This window comes from Apium graveolens, chromosome 7 (genome assembly GCF_009905375.1).
Source record: "Apium graveolens cultivar Ventura chromosome 7, ASM990537v1, whole genome shotgun sequence".
Classification (NCBI taxonomy): domain Eukaryota; kingdom Viridiplantae; phylum Streptophyta; class Magnoliopsida; order Apiales; family Apiaceae; genus Apium; species Apium graveolens.
The window spans coordinates 130,598,958-130,616,925 of record NC_133653.1 but is presented as its reverse complement, the minus strand read 5'-3'; the positions used below and the strand labels follow the sequence as shown (position 1 = coordinate 130,616,925).

Here is a 17,968-nt window from a genome sequence, read left to right as displayed (position 1 = left end):
TGAAGAGAAATTGAGTGCCCACCCATATTTTCGATCAATTTGATCAAAAGTTTTACCATGTATTGTAATGTTTTATCAAAGTATTGCGTTTGTTTCGAAATGTGTATCATGCTAAACTTTTTCATTTTATACGGAGTTAATTTTTGGTCTATACTTTATAGCAATATTTTATGCCAAACACGAATGCATGAGCACGTAATATGCCAAATATGGAATAGTGAATGATAAATATTAATATAATAATAATAATAAAAGTAATAAAAGCGTAAAAGATAAACCTGAATAAAAAATGAAATATATGTAGCGTGTCTCATTACTTTAGTTATATATCTTTAAAATTAAGAAATTTATGGTTAACATTATTATTATATTACACAATAACCATTTTTTTACAACCCGTATGTCCTTAATAATTTTTTTTCTAATGTACACTACATATATTATATTATTATTATTATCTTCTAAAATAACATACTAATATTTAGTTTTCCTCTATAGCAGCTTGAGTCGAGCAACTTGACCATCTAGTTTTACCACCAGCCGGTTCCTTGTTTGGCAAACGACAACCCCGTACTCTTCAATGTTCTCAACTTTTTTTCTTCGACAATCAATCTGTAGTAATCTAATAAGGTTCATATTTCAATTCGATATTATTTAAGTTATTTGTCTTTCAGTTTAAACTAGATCGAATTTAAGTTTATTTGCACACAAATAAACATTAATTCTTAGACCAAAAAAAGTCTTAATTTGACATTAAAGTCCATCTGCATAACTATAAATAGAAATTTAGGTCGCCACGCGACTGATTACTGTAATCAAAATTATACAAGACATTGAAAGAACTGAATTAACTGCAAAAGCATGAAGTAATGATACAAAAGCATAAAGTAATGATTTGATCATAATATCCGGTGATTGAATACAATAGTTGCAAGTACAATAATGTTTCAAACTTCTTCATAACATGCATCAAATAGGATTCTTTCGATGATAGATAGTGTAGTATCAGCAATTGTAAGGTTTATTAAAGATGGATTTATGTGTGTATACAAAGGATGAGACATGAGAGCAATTGCATTAAGAGGTGATTTCTTCTGGCAGAAGCAAACAATTTTCTCTTGTGTGGCCGACAAGACATAGCTTAAACTCTTTCTAGGTCCTGTAAGGGAGGTACGAGGTGACGAAAGCTCAGCAGAGCATGTTTTACGACTTATAGCTCCGTTTGCTCCTAGCTGTTGTCAAGTATCAGATATCCCAGCAAAAGAGAAGCAAGTTAGCAGCACATATTAGGGACATTTTGTGGACAACTTCCATGAAAAGGAAGAGCAACATTTTATAATAGCTGTTGAGTGATCAGCTTCAAGCATTTAAAAATAGTGCTGGTTTCTGAATTCCTTGTAAAATCATACTGCAGTCGTAGTTCCAGACATTATTCATAGTGTATGTGCTTGGGAGTTCGCTTTTTGCCAGAGGCTAACTGGTCCATGAATCAAGAGGAACACAGTTGATGCAGTCATGCTAGCATGTTCTAGAAAAGCTCGAAGCTTTTATCCCCATATATTTTTATCGCAAGTTTTTGACCGAGAAGGACAAGGAACAAGGAACAAGCATGAAGTTACAACTAATGCTTGCTACAACCTAGGAGTACATGCTTCCATCCACATTGATGAAACAGTTCACCCGGAGAATGAGTTCAACTTGGAGACACAGGAACACTTCTGCATCATATGACAGCTTCAGATCATCAAATCCATGGAGTCCAACCTTCATACATATTGCAAAGATTATCCACACTAGTGGCTTGCTTAATTAGATGGTCCACCTGATCCGAAATACTAATTTCTCTGAAGACAAAACCCACCCAGAACAAACAATAGAATCATAAATAAATAAATCGCAACATTAGCAAAAACCAATATAACCCAAGGGCTGAATGTATCTGGAAGTACGCACCTGTTATTTGCAATATCTTGACCCTCTAGCTTCATCTCTACCCGTCTTAAAACTGACAATGCGTAAGCATTTTTACCTGGAGTACAGTAATTATAAAGAAAACAATGAGACAATGAATATATCATCACCTCTGCGGCAATCAAGGAAGCTGTTCTCTTTGTTATAAATAAGCAGCAAAAACAGACTAAAATAAAGATGCGGCAAAAAAATAATCTCAAAAAACTCTCGTTTCGAGTATAAAACTGAAAAGAACATTCCGATCACATTAATCAAAGTTTACAATCAAGATATCCTAGCATACTACTATTTTCTTGACCCAATCCAATTGTTTGTTCACTATGTTACTAAGAGATATTTTAGACTGGAATAAGATAATCTAACAGCATACACATCTCACATTGACATTCTTATCCAAATACCGTAATGAGTACAAAAAGAAAGAACCAAACTCCTTTGTTTTGTATTTCATCTTTTCTTCCATATAAAACAAATCTAAAGTGAAGTATATCAAAAGACGCAAATATGCAAGATTTTTAAACTTCCTAGGGCTTTAACATGAATCAGATGATTAGATCATGCTTGCAAGCAGAGCAGGAATGTATATTTCTCTATATAAATGGAATATAAAAGACGCAAGCTTGATACAAGCAGTGAAACCAGCAGCAGCACGATGGATTTAAATTTTAAGCATGTAAAATTAAAAAGATTTTCCAAGAAAATTTAGAGGAAAAATTAGTACGATCGAAGTTCTACTTCAAGAATTAATACTATTTTTACCCCTTGTGATTCTGATGACATCCATATTAGGAAGAGGAGCCTGATTAATATCCCCTTCAACTTTATCCTGATTCCGAAGAGATCTTTCAACAACCTTCACCTCTATTTCTTCTGAGACTAAAGAATGTGAAGGTGACACCCGAGTTTTCGGCTGTTGTTCCTTCAATAAGTCTTCTTTACCACTGCTCTTAACAAGAGACTCTGACTGCGTTGTTTCTGGAATACTGTTTTCAGTTAATGAAACAGAGCTCATAACATTATTGGTCTCCCTGAAGTCATGTCCATTGGAAAGTTGTTCCTTTAAACCGGAGTCACCAACATTCTTCTCATTAGCATCCGCTGACATTTCATCAAATTCTAAGCTGCTACTGTAGATGCTGTCGGGAGGAGAGATCCATCCTTTGTCTTGCACGGACAACAGCTTAATGTCTACGAAATCCTCATCAAACTCTCGATCAGATTTAGAGACAACATTGACATCTTTGTTGTCAAAATCTGGGTCATTTTCTTCCACGTTTGGCCTTGACAAATTCACATCTTGAGACCTTATCTCCTGGCTTTCTCCTAGTCCTTCCAAAGCCTGTTAGAAGAAGAAACAAGATTATTAATCTTTCACTAAATATAATAGTTTGTTTGCCCAGGACAATTATTCTACAAGCATTACCAGAATGGATAATAAAAAAATAAATCAAATCATGAACCACATTACTTTATGAAGATTCCCTGCATGGAGACTAGCAGCCCTCGCCAACCTAGTCAACATTGAATGCAGTCCCTTCACAGAGGACGTGAGAGATGGAACCAAAGGTTTATAGGCTTGCCAGGCTTCTTTAATCCTTGAATAGTAAGACTGGTATATAGCTTGTCCATGAATCGGAGATATCTCCATTTTGGTCTCTCTTTCTCTTGTCATGGCATCAGTCATAGCAGTAACATCCTTAGATAACACAGATTCAAGGGGAAGCAGAATGGCGTTTGCCTGATCATGGAAAAAGAAGTGCATAAATTTTTTGATTCAATAAAATTGGTCAGAAAATTGAGTTTCTCGACAAAACTTTTTTTGAAATCATAAACAAAAGAGACATAAACCTTAGTAAGACCTTCCATCAGAGAAATGTGTAATGCAGCTGCCTCCTTCCCTAAACTGTATACATCATTTAGGCCTTCAGTTATAGCCAGAACCTAGAAAACCACAAGGTGTAAGCCACAGAAGATGGATATATCCTCCCGAGAGTATCTACCAAAGATGGAGGTTGCAGTTGGGGTGGGAGGAGGCCGTGCCATGACAATTGCAATGATAAACAATCAAATCACCAACATAAATAATATAAATCACCGGTTCTCATTTGAGCACGGCCATCTATATATACAGACACACACACACACATATATATACACACATAATCATACCTCTTCAAGCATAGAGCCGCACTCAGAAGTCAAAGCCGCATGGGCCCGGTTTACACGTGCAAAAGCAGATAGCACCAAACTAGTTTCATAGGCACAATCCTTCATTGCAACAAGAGTGCTCTGCAAATTATCTGCAAAGAAAAAAAGTCGGCAATTTAGCTCAACCAAAAGAATACTTTGAATATTATCGATAAACATGTGTTTAACGGTATAATGATCTTATGCATGTACGAAAAAACTACAAATATGCAGGAAAAATCAATGAAAAATTAGAGACCTGCAGCCAACTTTGTTTTAGCAGAAGCGATAGATAATTCACTACTTGCAGAAGATAAATTACTGGAAGCAGTTTCCATGTTGCTCTGTGCAAGCTGCAATTCTTGTTCAGCACCTGATGATGTGAGGAAAGCATGCATTCATCTCTATACAAAAATAATAATTTAACAAAATGAACAACTTTAAGCAGTGTCAGATGACTAAACATCCTTAGGAACTCACACATAAATGAGTGATAAGTCACGTCCAATCTTGTCAATGCGTACAAGTAAATTTGCTGCCAAATCCTGGCCTCAGCACCACTCTGGAAGGAATATAGCTCTCCTGAATTTTGAAAAATGCCATCTCTTGATGCTTCAAATTCTAAAACAGACATGCACACTTTGATCATTTCAGACCCCTTTTCTTGAGCTGCCAGTAACAATTGACCTCGTCTGATAAGATGATCATGAAATTCAGGAGGAATTCCTGAATTTCTCACAGAGGGATTTCCAGCTGACGTGGAATTTGAACCACCACAAGCCCAACCCATAGCTCTCTCTAGCTGCCTTTCGGCTGTAGAAGAATTTTGTTCACAAGCCTGCAGACCCTCAAGGGACCTTACTAATTTTGCTACAGATGATTGTATACTTTCCAACAATTTGGGTCTGCTAAGGTTCAAAATAACTGGAAGGAAGTTATCTTCACCTGCAAGAAATTTGTGGAATATGAGCCTGTAATTGCACAATGGGTTAAAGGTAACATCATGAATCCATTCCATCTGAACAATATCCAAAGTAGTTTTGAGAAGAGATTCCCTTAGTCCATTCACTTGCTTATTCATGAGGGAAACTGCTGACCTAGCAGCCCTGACAGTTTCATGTGCAATACAGTACTCTTCAAGCATAAGCTTTACTCTCTTTACAGCCCCAAACTCTTTCTTCATGTCATCAAATGAGATATTTTTGGCTGACACTGCTATTTGCTTTCGAAGTTCAGTTTCAGTATCTATCCTAGTTAAGAGAGCAAGGGAAACTCGTTGTCTCAAATACTGATTAAGATGCCCTTGAAGTTGGCTTTCAAGTTTTTTCCGTACAATATTGACAAGTTGGTCAAATCCTAAATTGTAGTCTGCTGATGAAGCTGCATCGTGTATGCATGAATTAAGAAAAGAATCAATCACAGCCACTTTCCATATAAAAAAGGAGTGGTTACTGAGCATGCCAGAAAACTTCCATACACATTCAGACATTGGACATCCAGATTCAGCTAAATTTTTAAGGCCAAAAATATCACTTGGCCGAGAAGAAACGGGTCCATCAAAGGAAGAGAATGATTTATCAACCGATTCCAAGTCAAAGAAATGCTGCATTAGAGCTAATAAAAGATTCTTGACTTTTGAAATTTGAGGTTCTCGATCTTCTTCATTGCTGAACAAAGATTGAAAATGGTGTTCTGCAGAAAACAGAACACTTTTAATACTAGCTTCCCTTTTTAACAAGGAAGAATTTCGCAGATCCTTCTGGTTCCATGAGTGGTGGAGTTTGTCCAATTGAGCTCTACAAGCTTCTTCCTGAGAAGCAAGTTCTTCAGCCTCTTCCCAAGACAGATGGTCCCGACCTTTCAGGGAAGCCTCTTCAAGAGCCAACTGTTTTTCAGTAATGAGGCCAACTTTTAGAAAGTAGTTCTGCACCAGTTCATTTAAAGATGCTCTCTCTAGTTCAACTTGTATAAGATCCTCCAGTGCTGTATCAATGGACCCTCTGATTTGCGAAAGAGAACCAAATGAATCCATGACCTCCGAACTATAGGAGATAACCGCCCTTATTGCATCAGGAACCATATCAAGCATTTTTTCAACCAGGCCCTTGCAAGAAATCAAGCTGGCATTAAATAAGGAAGCCCAGTTCCTGTGAAAAGAATGGTTTAAACCCTCCAGATTTGTATTGGGAATAGCTAAATTGCCTTTAATGATATATTCATGAACTTCATCAACAAAAGCTGCTAGGAGAACACACTTCTCTACTTGCTCAGCAAACTCAGAAAAAATAGTTACAGTACCAGCTTGACTTCCATCAGCAGTATGATTCAAGATGTCTAGTACTTTATGTTTAACCTCGTTATAAAGAGAACTAACTGCTATATTTAGAACAGTTATAATCTTCTCCTCTTCAATCTTCCCTTCTAATCTGGGTTCAAGAGTCCGTTCATGATTTGGAAATCCAAAACTCGTAGAAGGCAGAAAATCTTCATCTTCGAAATCAGTTGATTGCATGTAGCTGATAAAAGTTGATACTAGGTGATCCTTGGCTTTTGAATCAGTCTCTGAACCAATAGAATTGACCAGTCTCAAGCGCTCTTCTTCCAGCTCTTGAATACCCACTCCATATTTCTCTACTTTGTGGCAGAGATCATCATAACGACACTCAACAGAGTCATATCCATCTGCATGTATCTGTGCATTAAATTCAGCTGCTTGTCTTCGGGAAAGGGACAGTATATCAGAAGAGATGGTGGTGTTTACCAGGACATGCAAAACTCGGGCCCAGTTATGCACTGGGCTGGTTGAAAGGTAATTTAGAGGCAAGAGGCGTTGCAAAGCTAAAGAGTATGTTTGAAGACCACTCACTGCAGAGGAAAGTCCATGATCAAACTCAGACATTAGCTGAGAGACTTCTATATCAATTTCATGGCACTGAACTTGTGTTGGTTCAGGAACAATAGTCAAGGGAACCCCAGCCACAAGAACAGCAGACTTAAGGGACAATGATTCTTCCTTACCAGCCAGATTTACGCTGGAGTTGATTTCTGGGATTGAAGTACTCCGTATAGATTCAATAATCTTTCCATGTTCCTCAATCCAAGACGCTGCCTCTTGAGCTTTCTCTGCTACCAAAGCCTTTGCTTGAGCAAATTCCCGAGTCTGCATTTCATATGTTGCACGACTTTTCTCCAAATTAGTAGTTGCTTCAGCAACAACTGACTTCACGGAAGTTTCCTTGTGAACAAGGTTAGATCTCTCTTTGTCAGCACGAGAGAAAAGAGTAAATATGATCTCATATTCATTGAGGATATTTGTGAACCGCTGCAAAACATATATAAATTTGGTTTCACATCGACATAATATAAGAACAGAAAAAAAGAATATTCAAGATTATACATACCATAAGAGCAGATTCAATAGCTGGGAAGGAAGCCACTAAAAGATCGTGATGTTCCTGGTACATTTAGAAAGATAAAAATCATTAATGTTTGTCTGAGGGAAACCAAAAGAAAAAACGGAAATACTGCACATTGCTCGGCTAATAAATTTATCACTCTATGAAATACAAATAAATACAAGCAGATGAGTCCAATGTTTTAAGTATCTATAAAAGAGGGAGTACAAAGAGTTTCCCAAAATTAGAGATAATTGCAAAAAATTGCAACATGACAGGAGGATATAAGTGGCACGCAACCAAGAATTATATATACTGTGGAGCACCTGTAATGGAACTCGAATTTCCTGAACACGAGATGCAAAGAGGCTCAAGCTCACTGCCAGTTCCATGCCCTTTCTTTCTTCACCAACTATTGCCGCATCGTCATGAAAATCTCCACGTGTCCACTCCACAAGAGGATCCCAAACAAAAACCTCCAACAACATCAATAGTATATCCTTGTTATTCTTTAAAACACTAAGAACTGCTTCACAGTTTGCTCGGAAGGTTCCTTCAACCCCTGTCAATCCCAAAGCTGCTTCAAGTGTTTGAGTAAGGCGAAATGGCACAATTTCAGCAATCTTTAGCCTGTGCCCTTTATCAAAACACACATTATAATCGATGTGCACGACATCCCCACTACTAAAGTCCATTAGAATATTATCCAAATGCCTATCCCCCAGCCCCAGAATGTGGCCAATCATGCTCATGGCTGCTAAACTTACTGAATACCTGCATCAACATAATCATGTTATCATGTCAATCACTAGCCTCATTATCTTTCCTCTAGTTTTTTTAAATAGAAAAAAAGTGAAACCTTTATTTGTTTTTCACTTTTTCTACCCATCAGCCCTTCAAAATTAGAGCAAGAAAATACCATGTATTAACAGTTTTAACACTTTAGCATATTTAAATATTATTATAAAAAAAATGATTTAACATATGGACCTTTTCAACTTTGAGCTAAAGGCTTTAAACCCTTCACTAGCACACCAAAGTTCTTGATGAAGAAGCTGTCTAGGAGTCTCCTTCGTAAGATCCAGAAAAACTTTACGCTTGACTTCATGCGGCCAGTCCCTACGAGATATTACTCTTCTGATACCTTTTTCTTTCAGTGCAGGTATGATTTTGCCATAGAACATATCACTCGGCCTAGGAACAGATGGGGGAACAGAGTTCTTCAGATTTCCGGCCAGCGTGGAGATCTGTGTTAACTGGACACGGCTCTGCCATGATTTGAAGACACTGTAGATACTTGTGACATTGTCCACCCACTGAATGAGACCAGCTCGGCCACTTACTGGTGTCACAGAATAATAGCGAATCTGAAAGACCCCATCACAACTCGGAGATGACGAGTGAAGAAAACCATTTATAGCTTGCAATAGTTGCATAATTCTAGCATCAAGACGAAGGTCCTCTCGCCCTTTTAACAAATAGGGATATGTCTGACCATCTGACCCCAGTACTACAAGCTTCTTAGGTCTCGTTTTAGTTGGTAAAATTGTTACATGTTCTGAGAAAGAAGCAATTGTAACTATTCCCTGGATAGCATTTGTGAGTTCCCTGTCAGAATCAGATATTGTTATTTGCTTTTCTAGACCAGGCATTGGAACAACAGAGGATGATAATTGTGCCAGTTGTGGTGCCACATCTCCCAAAGTTACTGATGACTTCCTCTGATAAGATGCCAAAGATGCAGCAATGCTGTCAAATGGTCGCCAAACATCCCCTAGTGCGGAAGCAGTTGCAGGGGGTGTTTTAAAATTAAAAATTGCCATTCTGATTTGTTCTTTATACTCCTGATGGAACCACATTTCATGGGGCGTTTCAGGTTTCCGAGAAGTAGAAGCTAACCGGCGCTCTAAGGCTACAAAAATAGGAGCCATCATGGCTGAGTACTTGGCAGCATTTATCTTGTTCTTTTCAGCATGACTAAGTGTAGTATTCTCAGCAATACGTGCAGCCTCCTCTTTCAGCAAATTAGCCCTTCTGATTACGTCTACAAATATGAATTTCGAAGACTAGTTAAATTGTCCACAATAAATACAGATAAAAAGAAATGAATTAGAGCACATAATACCAACAAGTGTCAAGATCACATGGTAAGGTAGAAAATACTGTAGATTTTATTAGTTAAAAAAACATGCTGGCTTATTGTTTAAAAAATGTACGAGATCAGAATGGCTAGCAAGATTGTTGACAGACTCGATTAGTTCTCCAGGTTCCATGAAATCTTTTTCATGTAAAATTCATGTTAACAATTAATTTTGTTGAAACCATAAACAAAGCCACTAGTCCACCAAATCTAAGTTTGATAACATATTTCCAAGACTCGCGACAAGAGAAACTAAAAAAAAACCTAAATCATATCATGCACCACTTAAAACTTCAAATAGACTGGTAGATTTTCGCTTGTTTTTAGAAAAATATTTTGTACATCCACATTCAATGTTGCCTCTTTATTAGCAACAGTAATTTAGAATAAAATCTTCTATACAGTATTTTCTTTGAATCAATATACAAATTCATTCAAAATTAGAAAGCTTAGGCAGATATATTAAGCATAAAACATGTGCATATAGTAAGCAAGCAAAATGAGTTACCTGTGTGAAGATCTTGGAGTGTACTGAGCCAAAGTTCCTCCCAAAGAACTGTCACATTTTCAAGCTGCTTTATCACAAGTTGGACATCCTGGATCAGTCTGGGATAAAGCTTACTCTGCATGTAAATATCACTGCGCTGAGTTATGTTCAGGTTACCAATATAAAGGACACTCAAGCTCCACGCGTTAGCAAGAGTATACGAGGGAATTGAATCGATTAGATACAAGGTTTTCACTGATCGGCGGAGGCGCCAGAAACAACAGAGTGTACGTACATTAGGTAATAAGGAAGCGAAAGTCCAAGTCCAACTAAAGTGCATCACATTAGGTTCCTATTAACATATTGTTTTCATGCAATCTCCGGGTAGCATGAATGCTTCTTCCTTCTGGAGGTGGTTCCAATAGGATTCTCAAAGACCTCCACGAGACTCTCTCTCTCTCTCTCTCTCACGAGTACACGACATTCTTTTCAGTTTAGATCTAGGGTCACAAACTGCTTCTAAATCCCTTGTCGTTGAATACAGTTGATCTTAATCTACCGAGTATCCAGGTGTAAGAACCATAATACATGTATTCCAGAAACTTATGTCACATAAAGGTTCAGTATTCCTCCTCTTAGAAATAAGTAACTCAAAGGAGACTTCTGCCGTTTAGGGGAAAAAATTGAGAGCCAAATAGGCCCAAAGTAATCAAATATGATGATGGTCTTCAGAGAAATACCAACTACCTGCCGTCCTAAACCAGTATTTTAGAATTAAATTTGAACAACTTCATATTTCAGTATTATTTGATAAAGAGTACTATGAGTCTATGACTGGGTCAGACCTGATCTGAAAAAACTAGCAATTTTCGCAAATCGAACTTACAAATAAACAAAAATGTGTCAGGAACTAGATAATAGTACTAACTAGTAATGGATGGGTAAGTCAAGTCTTTTCATATGTGTAGTAAGAATCGACAAATAGATGAAGACATGTATACAGACAAGCATGTTGAATATACAAAAACTGGAATTTCATTCCAGCAATTTCTCTTTCTCTCTCTTTCTATTTCTTTCTCTGCAATCTATCTTCTCCCTATCTGATCTCTCTTTTCTTTCAATCTATCTGCTCTCTTTCTCTAGTCTCTCTTTAATTCTCTAATCTCTGTAACTATTATCTTTACTATTAGCTGTATCATTTACATTTCTGCACTTACATACCAGAAAACACCAAAAACATTCATTTAAACAATAAGTACATATTGAATTCCTGACGAAATGATTAAAGATCTTTAAACAGGTGGTAGGCACATAGGTTAACATAATAATAGTGAATGGTACTTTCGTCTACTGTGCAAGAAGCTTGCAAGTGCAATGTATTAAAATTGCTAATAAGTACAGAACCAGTTTTCTTGGAAGGAGAGGGAACTCGTGGAAGCACTATAGTAAAATAAGAATAAGATATACGTACCAGACATGCCAGTACATGCTGAAGCTCTTCAGATGGTTCTTCTTCAGAAGAATTTACATCAACAAGGGATGGGTAGACTACCGACCAAGGAGATAGCTTTGCCAGCATAACCAGCATACCTTCTAATTGTTTCCTAACCACAGGTTCAGGATGAGAACTTAATCGAGCAAATAGCTGAGGGGTTATATCCTTCAAAATAAAATAACTGTCAGAATGTAACACTGCCATTGTATATGTAAGATAATGAAGCTTGATAATTACCTGCCAAGGCAACAGCGGAACTGTTAAAAGTGCATGTTCAAGCGTATCTTTCAGCTCCACCCCATAATTGAGAAGTATATGCAAGACATAAAGTGTAGCCCTCAAGGAGTGACCAGCAGATTTCTGCCTTAAATCAGTACTAGAGCCAGGTAACTGACTATCTGAATCACGAAAAAATGAATACCTAAGGTGATTCACATAAGCTTGAGCTGCATGCCCAAAAAGAGAAACTCGTCTACTTCTCAGAGACCACCAAACATCGACTAGATCACTAATTAAGGATTCATATCTGGTACTTTCTATCCCAATATTATCACACTGTAAGCATTTTTGCAATTGAGAAGCAAGTGTAACGGAAAGGCATTCACCAGAAACATTTTCTGCTCCAGGCGCTCCAGCTGCAGCTTCAATTAAATTTATGACCTGCTTCACTAGAACATCTCTTGCATTTTCAAAAGATTCAGTATCCAAGTTGCAAACTTCCTGTACCTTATCAGAATTATTAGAATTATCAATTTCCAAAAGATACTGTGAAACAATATCTATAACTCTTGTAAGCTCTTCTGCGGTTAACTTGAACTTATTAGGTACAATTTCTGAAACGAGATTGGGAGAAAAAGAACAAGACTCAAGCACAGTCTCATGTGGACCAAAGAGATTTGCTTTAGCTTGACTAAAACACCAAGAAGCATAATAAATCCATGACTTGCCCATAGTGGGACAAAGGCATGTAGATAACTTCGTAAATGTACCTACAAGTTCCTCGATGACTATATTGATACTTGGTTTAGAGCTCACTTTATCATCGTTACAGTTTAGTGACCCTCGGAAAGAACAATTCTCATTTACTTTAAGCTCCGCAAATACTTGAAGAACAAAGTTCACCATTATGGTATCAGAATATTCCTGTCGCACCCAATCTGAAAGTTTTAAGCATGCGTTTGCCAACATAAAGTTATCATTCCCACTAGTAACAGTGCTTGCAGGCGAAATTAAGCAAGGTTTCACGAGTGTCCAAAGATTAAGAAGCGCATCTTCGAACTTCTTCTCAGCATGCATCAACAGGATTCCCTCATATTCTACACTTAAAATCATAGAATCGAAACAGCCACCCTTGAAGGAATCCAAAATGTGATGTCTCAAATAAGTGTGCAGACGATTTGCTAACATTAAGTTGCTTTGTTTACGAGCTAAACTCAATAAATTCTTACAGACCTTTTGAGTCACTGGTGCAGCTGGCACGATGCTTTTATAAACACGTAGAATTTTTAGCCATGACTTACAATCTTGGTGGACTTTGTTCATTGGAGATTGCATAGCTTGGATATATGAACTTAATACAGACTGAAGTTGTTTATCTTGGTCACCACTAAGTTTGCAGTTCTCTTCGAGTGCAAAGATGCAATGTAAATGGCTCAGAGGGGCTGCTGCTTCTGACAAACCGTCAAGTGGTAAAATGGACAGTGTTTCCTCTAGTATTGACTTGGCCTTATAAATTTCCGATGAAACCTTGTCCGACTTTCCCTCTTTGTGAAGAAGCATAGCCTGCAAAAGCATCTGTTCGCTCCTTGGCAAGGCTAGTTTTGGATCTAGGGTAAGTTCACTGCTACTTTTAGGAGTCAGATCAAGGTATGCCCATGCAGCCTGAAAATCACCTTCATCAAAGTGTGCCAAGGCATGAACAGCATTCATTTCAATTCCAGCCATAGTTAGAGCACCAGAATAGATCTTCCCAGAATGCTTAGCACGAAGTTTGTGCAGCTCTGATAGCCAGGAATCCAGAGATTTCCAATCAGAAACAGCAGTATAACTATCGATGATACGTCCAATTGCAAAATGTACACCATCAGAACCCATAGTACTTAGAGAATCCTCCATCTGAAGCAAATGAATGAAATGAGCAGCAGCCTTCTCATACTGGCCCTTTGCTTGATATATGAGCCCCGTAATCCACGATAAAGGTCCAGCAGTCTCATGGTCAACAAGACTCCGGTTATCCTCAGAAAACAAAGGAAAGAACGACATACAGGCCCATTTTTGTAAACCAGTCAAAGCCTCTGGGTCATGCAATTTACACAGCGCCAATGCCATGTGCCGTAAAATCCTCAACACATCACCAAAAAACCTGTCCTTAATTTTATGAAAGTTCTTCTCTGTCGAAGATGTAGCCACTTGATTACTGAGCTCCTGCAAACGCAAAGTCGAGTAATGAATTGTAGCATAATGACATTGCAAAGCCAATCCAGCATTCATCATTGGTTCACATATACGTGAAAACCACTCCTCGCAGACTTTCTTGTTTGCTCGAAAGAACAAGGAACTCTGACGAGATGCACATGCTAAAACAATTGATCCATCATAAGCATTGTAAACGTTTTTCTTAAGAGCCTCAACAAATTCTAGTAATAACCTCAGAGGTAGCAAGTGTGCATATGAAGAACCAACAAGGTTTAAGTTTCCATCACTTTGCTCACTATCAAGGTGCAGCACCAGTGCAATGTCCAGGAGCATGCGTTCCAGAGCGGCAAAAGTTTGGGTGGGCCCACCAAGGTTGGTGCGAAGCCGTGTGGTAATACAGTATCTAGCTGCCTCGTGTATCGCCCACCATGCACCCGCGATAATATTAACTGAACATGTTCTCTCAAGAATATTTCCTTCAACTTCTTTGTCCCGCCATAAGGCACCAATACTAACATTACCCGTTTCCTCTGGTAGTGTTAAACCAAAATCTTTTGAGTACCGAGAGGTACAAATAAGTCGCTGGATCCAAGATGATAGGGGCACCTTCCACCTTTGTGAAATGTAGCTCAGGATAGAAACAAGCTGCTGGGAGTGAAGCTGTTGAGGAAGTTGCCTGAGAGCAAATATTTGTTTCCAGTTCAAGTTAGATTTATAGAGTAAATTACGAGTTCCAAATGTGCATGCACTGTCTAATCCATCATCACGCATGCCACACGCAAATAATGTCATAGGTAACATGTCAGAAAGCAGCCTCATGAACACATTTCTCACATCCTTATCTGCATCACCTAGTCTTTCGAGGACAACTTCGGTAATTACATAAAAGTATGTGCTAGGGATCAGCCTTGCTTGTAGAAGCACCTCCAAGACTAATGACACGTGGGTTCTCACTTTTGGTTCGTTATCTGATGCAGCATCTAACAATGAGATCACTAAATTGCTAACAACATTAGTACACTCGTATGCTTGACAAGGATAAATTGTTCCCTTTGACTTCTCATACTCACTAACAACACTTTCACAAAATTTCTCGATCCATTGTATTGCTTCTAGCTTAATCGCCAATGGGGAAGATATATGAAGAGCATTCACAAGGATTGTGGTGTACTTCTCTAAATACTCAAAGATTCTTATCAAGAGTTCGTCTCTTGAGTTATTAACTAGGAGAACATTCTCAATCTCTAGTCCTGGACCTGGAAAGTCTTTTTGTCTCTTTGTGGAACACTTGTTCAAAAACTCAATTGCAGTTAGCTGGCCTAATATGTTGACAACAGTAGCTTGTAACTCTACATAGCCTTTGACAGGAAATTCAAACGGATTCAGTTTCTTAATAATAAACTGTATCAATTTATCAGACCTACTGACATGAAAATTTACTATTTCTGGTTGGCTAATAAAATTGTTATCCCCGCCCAATGACACACAGCTTAATAGAACTTTCAAGTCAAACTTGAGGAAAGCAAACAATTCAGATCTTGAAAAGGACTTGCAGGCCACTGGACTCCCAAGATTCTTGGCATTAGCTTCAGTATTCAAAAGCATGCTCATTAGGAGTTCTAACTCTTCGCTTAAGGAGTTCACTGCTTGCTCAACAACTTCATTATTCCTATGTTGGAGTAGAAAAATATAAGCAGCGGCAGAACTTCCTGTGACCAAGTGATTTGGATGCAAACGCAACTGAGAAATTGGTCCATTAAATTGTAAGATTTTACGTGCAGATGAAGGGATAAGACCATGCTTCTGAAGAGATAATAATTGAAGGTTAGTTCTAAGAACACCATGAATTTGAAAGGAATTTATTTTTGCAACCCCAAAGCGCTGATTAGTAATGTCCATGTCCAAGCATTGGAACAAGATGTCAACTGCAGAAGAATAAAAGCTTGAAAACTTTTCACCCAGAATCTCAGCTAATAGAGTCAAGCACCTCCAAGACTCTCCAATCCATTTCGACCACCCAAATTTTTTCCCAACCATAGATAGCCCTGCCAGTAAACGAGGAAGCATTCTGACAAGAGGTTCCCAGATCTGCTCTAGTAGATTAATTTCTAGCAAACCGGATGCTGTCGACTGCAAAACTGTAGAAAAACAAGACAACAACACAAGCAATCTCTGACGTTGTTGGGGAGTTCCAGGACTTGCATCCTGAAGCATTACATCCATGTCACCCAAAAACTTAGAAAGAAGACCCAGTGAGAAGGGTAAATTGTTGACCCAGTGTTTCTGAAATTGCAAAAAGCTGTCCATTATAATACGCCTATCACTGTCAGCAAGATCTGGTACCATTGCCCATCCAAGAAGCAAATCGACAATATCAACAAAATGAGGTTGGAAGCATCTGAAGAATTTTAAAGATATCAGAGTTAAAACACCCAAAAGCCTATGCAGTAGACTCAAGGAGGTTCTCTCATCCTCAAGAAGTTGTTGACATGCTTTAAGAACTGGTAATGCATATCTCTCAATAGCCCCAATATCCCCAACACTAATAAACTCGCGGAGACTTTCAAGTGCCAGTTCTGATGGCCCATCTCCAACTCTGAGCAAAGGCAACGCCCAACCAATGAATCTATCAACCAGGTTGGTGAGTAGAGCGTGATTTGGCCTTCCATTTGATGTTATAGGTACTGAACACAACACAGCACAGAAAGCACCATATGATGTGGCTGCTGCTTGACGCACAACATTTGATCTGCACCACATTAAAGGGAACAAAGAAAGATTAAAACGACAAGTTTACAACCACCTACAAATCAAAGTGCTAAAAAGCAATAAGTCTATCGTAATCCAAAAGAGTAGCAAACTTCATTTTATTAAAAGCAAATGAACATAAGTAAAATCTAGTAGGGAACAACAGTGCAAATTCACGAAAACACAACACACCAAGACGCATTAACCATACACACACACACATATATATAGCTCACAATAGCATAGCATGATTCAGATGAAAAAGAAAACAAGAGTTAACACCGAATAAAACAACAATAACGGCACACATCCGTGATTGGTAAAAAGTAATAAAAGTATAACTTGGTAGTAGAAAACAGTTACTTGTCAGAGAGGAGTTTAGAGAAGGCCTGGAAGAGGAAAGAAGCGGAGTGGTGAACAAGTAGAGAATTAGGAGGGAATAGAATAGCTCTGTGGAGAGAAGTGATGGCTCCGATACGACGAGATTCAATGTCTTGGGAGATATTATTATTATTGTTCTCTGATGATTCAGGCTGAGTTGTTGAAGACGAATTGTTGTTGTCGTCTTGGGGGGGCAAAGCAGCAGAGACAAGAGCGGCTAGTTGTTGTTGTTGTTGTTGATGCTGAACACTTTGCATCATTTACCTACTACCTACTATATCCCCCTTCTTGCTTGCTTTTGCTTTATTCAATCGGATTTACGAGCATCCCTCTTCTCCGCCTTTTGTCGCTCATCCCCCCTCACCCGAGAAATAGACGTAACCCCTTTGCTCCCGGGTTTTAATTAGTAAGGAAAGTTGTTTCCGGGTTTTAAAAAACTCGGGAGCGAGGCCTAAATATCGCTGGCTAGCGTTAACACCTATTTTAAGATGTACACCTCATGCTACTTGCGTTGTGTTGGTTTCTTTTTTTTAAAATATTATCTTTCAAACTTTATTTGAGCGTTGTTTTTTGCCCAAAAACAATGCTTCCGTTTTCAATAATTATTTTTAAATTTAATTATGTATCATAATTTAATAATATTTAACATTTTAGGGTTTATCAATCCTTGTTTGAATTTTAAAAGTATTAAAAAATGAAATAAATATAACGTACACCAATTTAGGATTTAGGATTTAGAGTTTAGGCCC

The 17,968-nt window shown here is 38.1% G+C and overlaps 1 protein-coding gene across 2 annotated transcripts; it reads right to left on the bottom strand.

Annotated features, from left to right (window-relative positions):
• Positions 1-883: 883 nt before the first annotated feature.
• LOC141672466 (uncharacterized) lies at positions 884-17,665 on the bottom strand. 2 transcript variants are annotated; one of them, XM_074479077.1, is made up of 15 exons: positions 17,202-17,660; positions 11,913-16,839; positions 11,652-11,840; positions 10,202-10,316; positions 8,544-9,597; positions 7,880-8,327; positions 7,560-7,613; positions 4,639-7,480; positions 4,418-4,531; positions 4,141-4,271; positions 3,820-3,912; positions 3,440-3,709; positions 2,731-3,310; positions 1,954-2,029; positions 884-1,844 (listed from the first exon to the last, which is right to left on the bottom strand). In XM_074479077.1, the coding sequence occupies exons 1-15, from the start codon at positions 17,477-17,479 to the stop codon at positions 1,745-1,747; spliced, it is 11,271 nt and encodes a 3,756-aa protein (XP_074335178.1). In that variant the 5' UTR covers positions 17,480-17,660; the 3' UTR covers positions 884-1,744. The 2 variants fall into 2 exon arrangements, 1 of the variants encoding a protein (XP_074335178.1); XR_012555536.1 differs by lacking the exons at positions 884-1,844; positions 1,954-2,029; positions 2,731-3,310 and having other exon boundaries at positions 3,572-3,709; positions 3,820-3,967; positions 17,202-17,665.
• Positions 17,666-17,968: the final 303 nt, after the last annotated feature.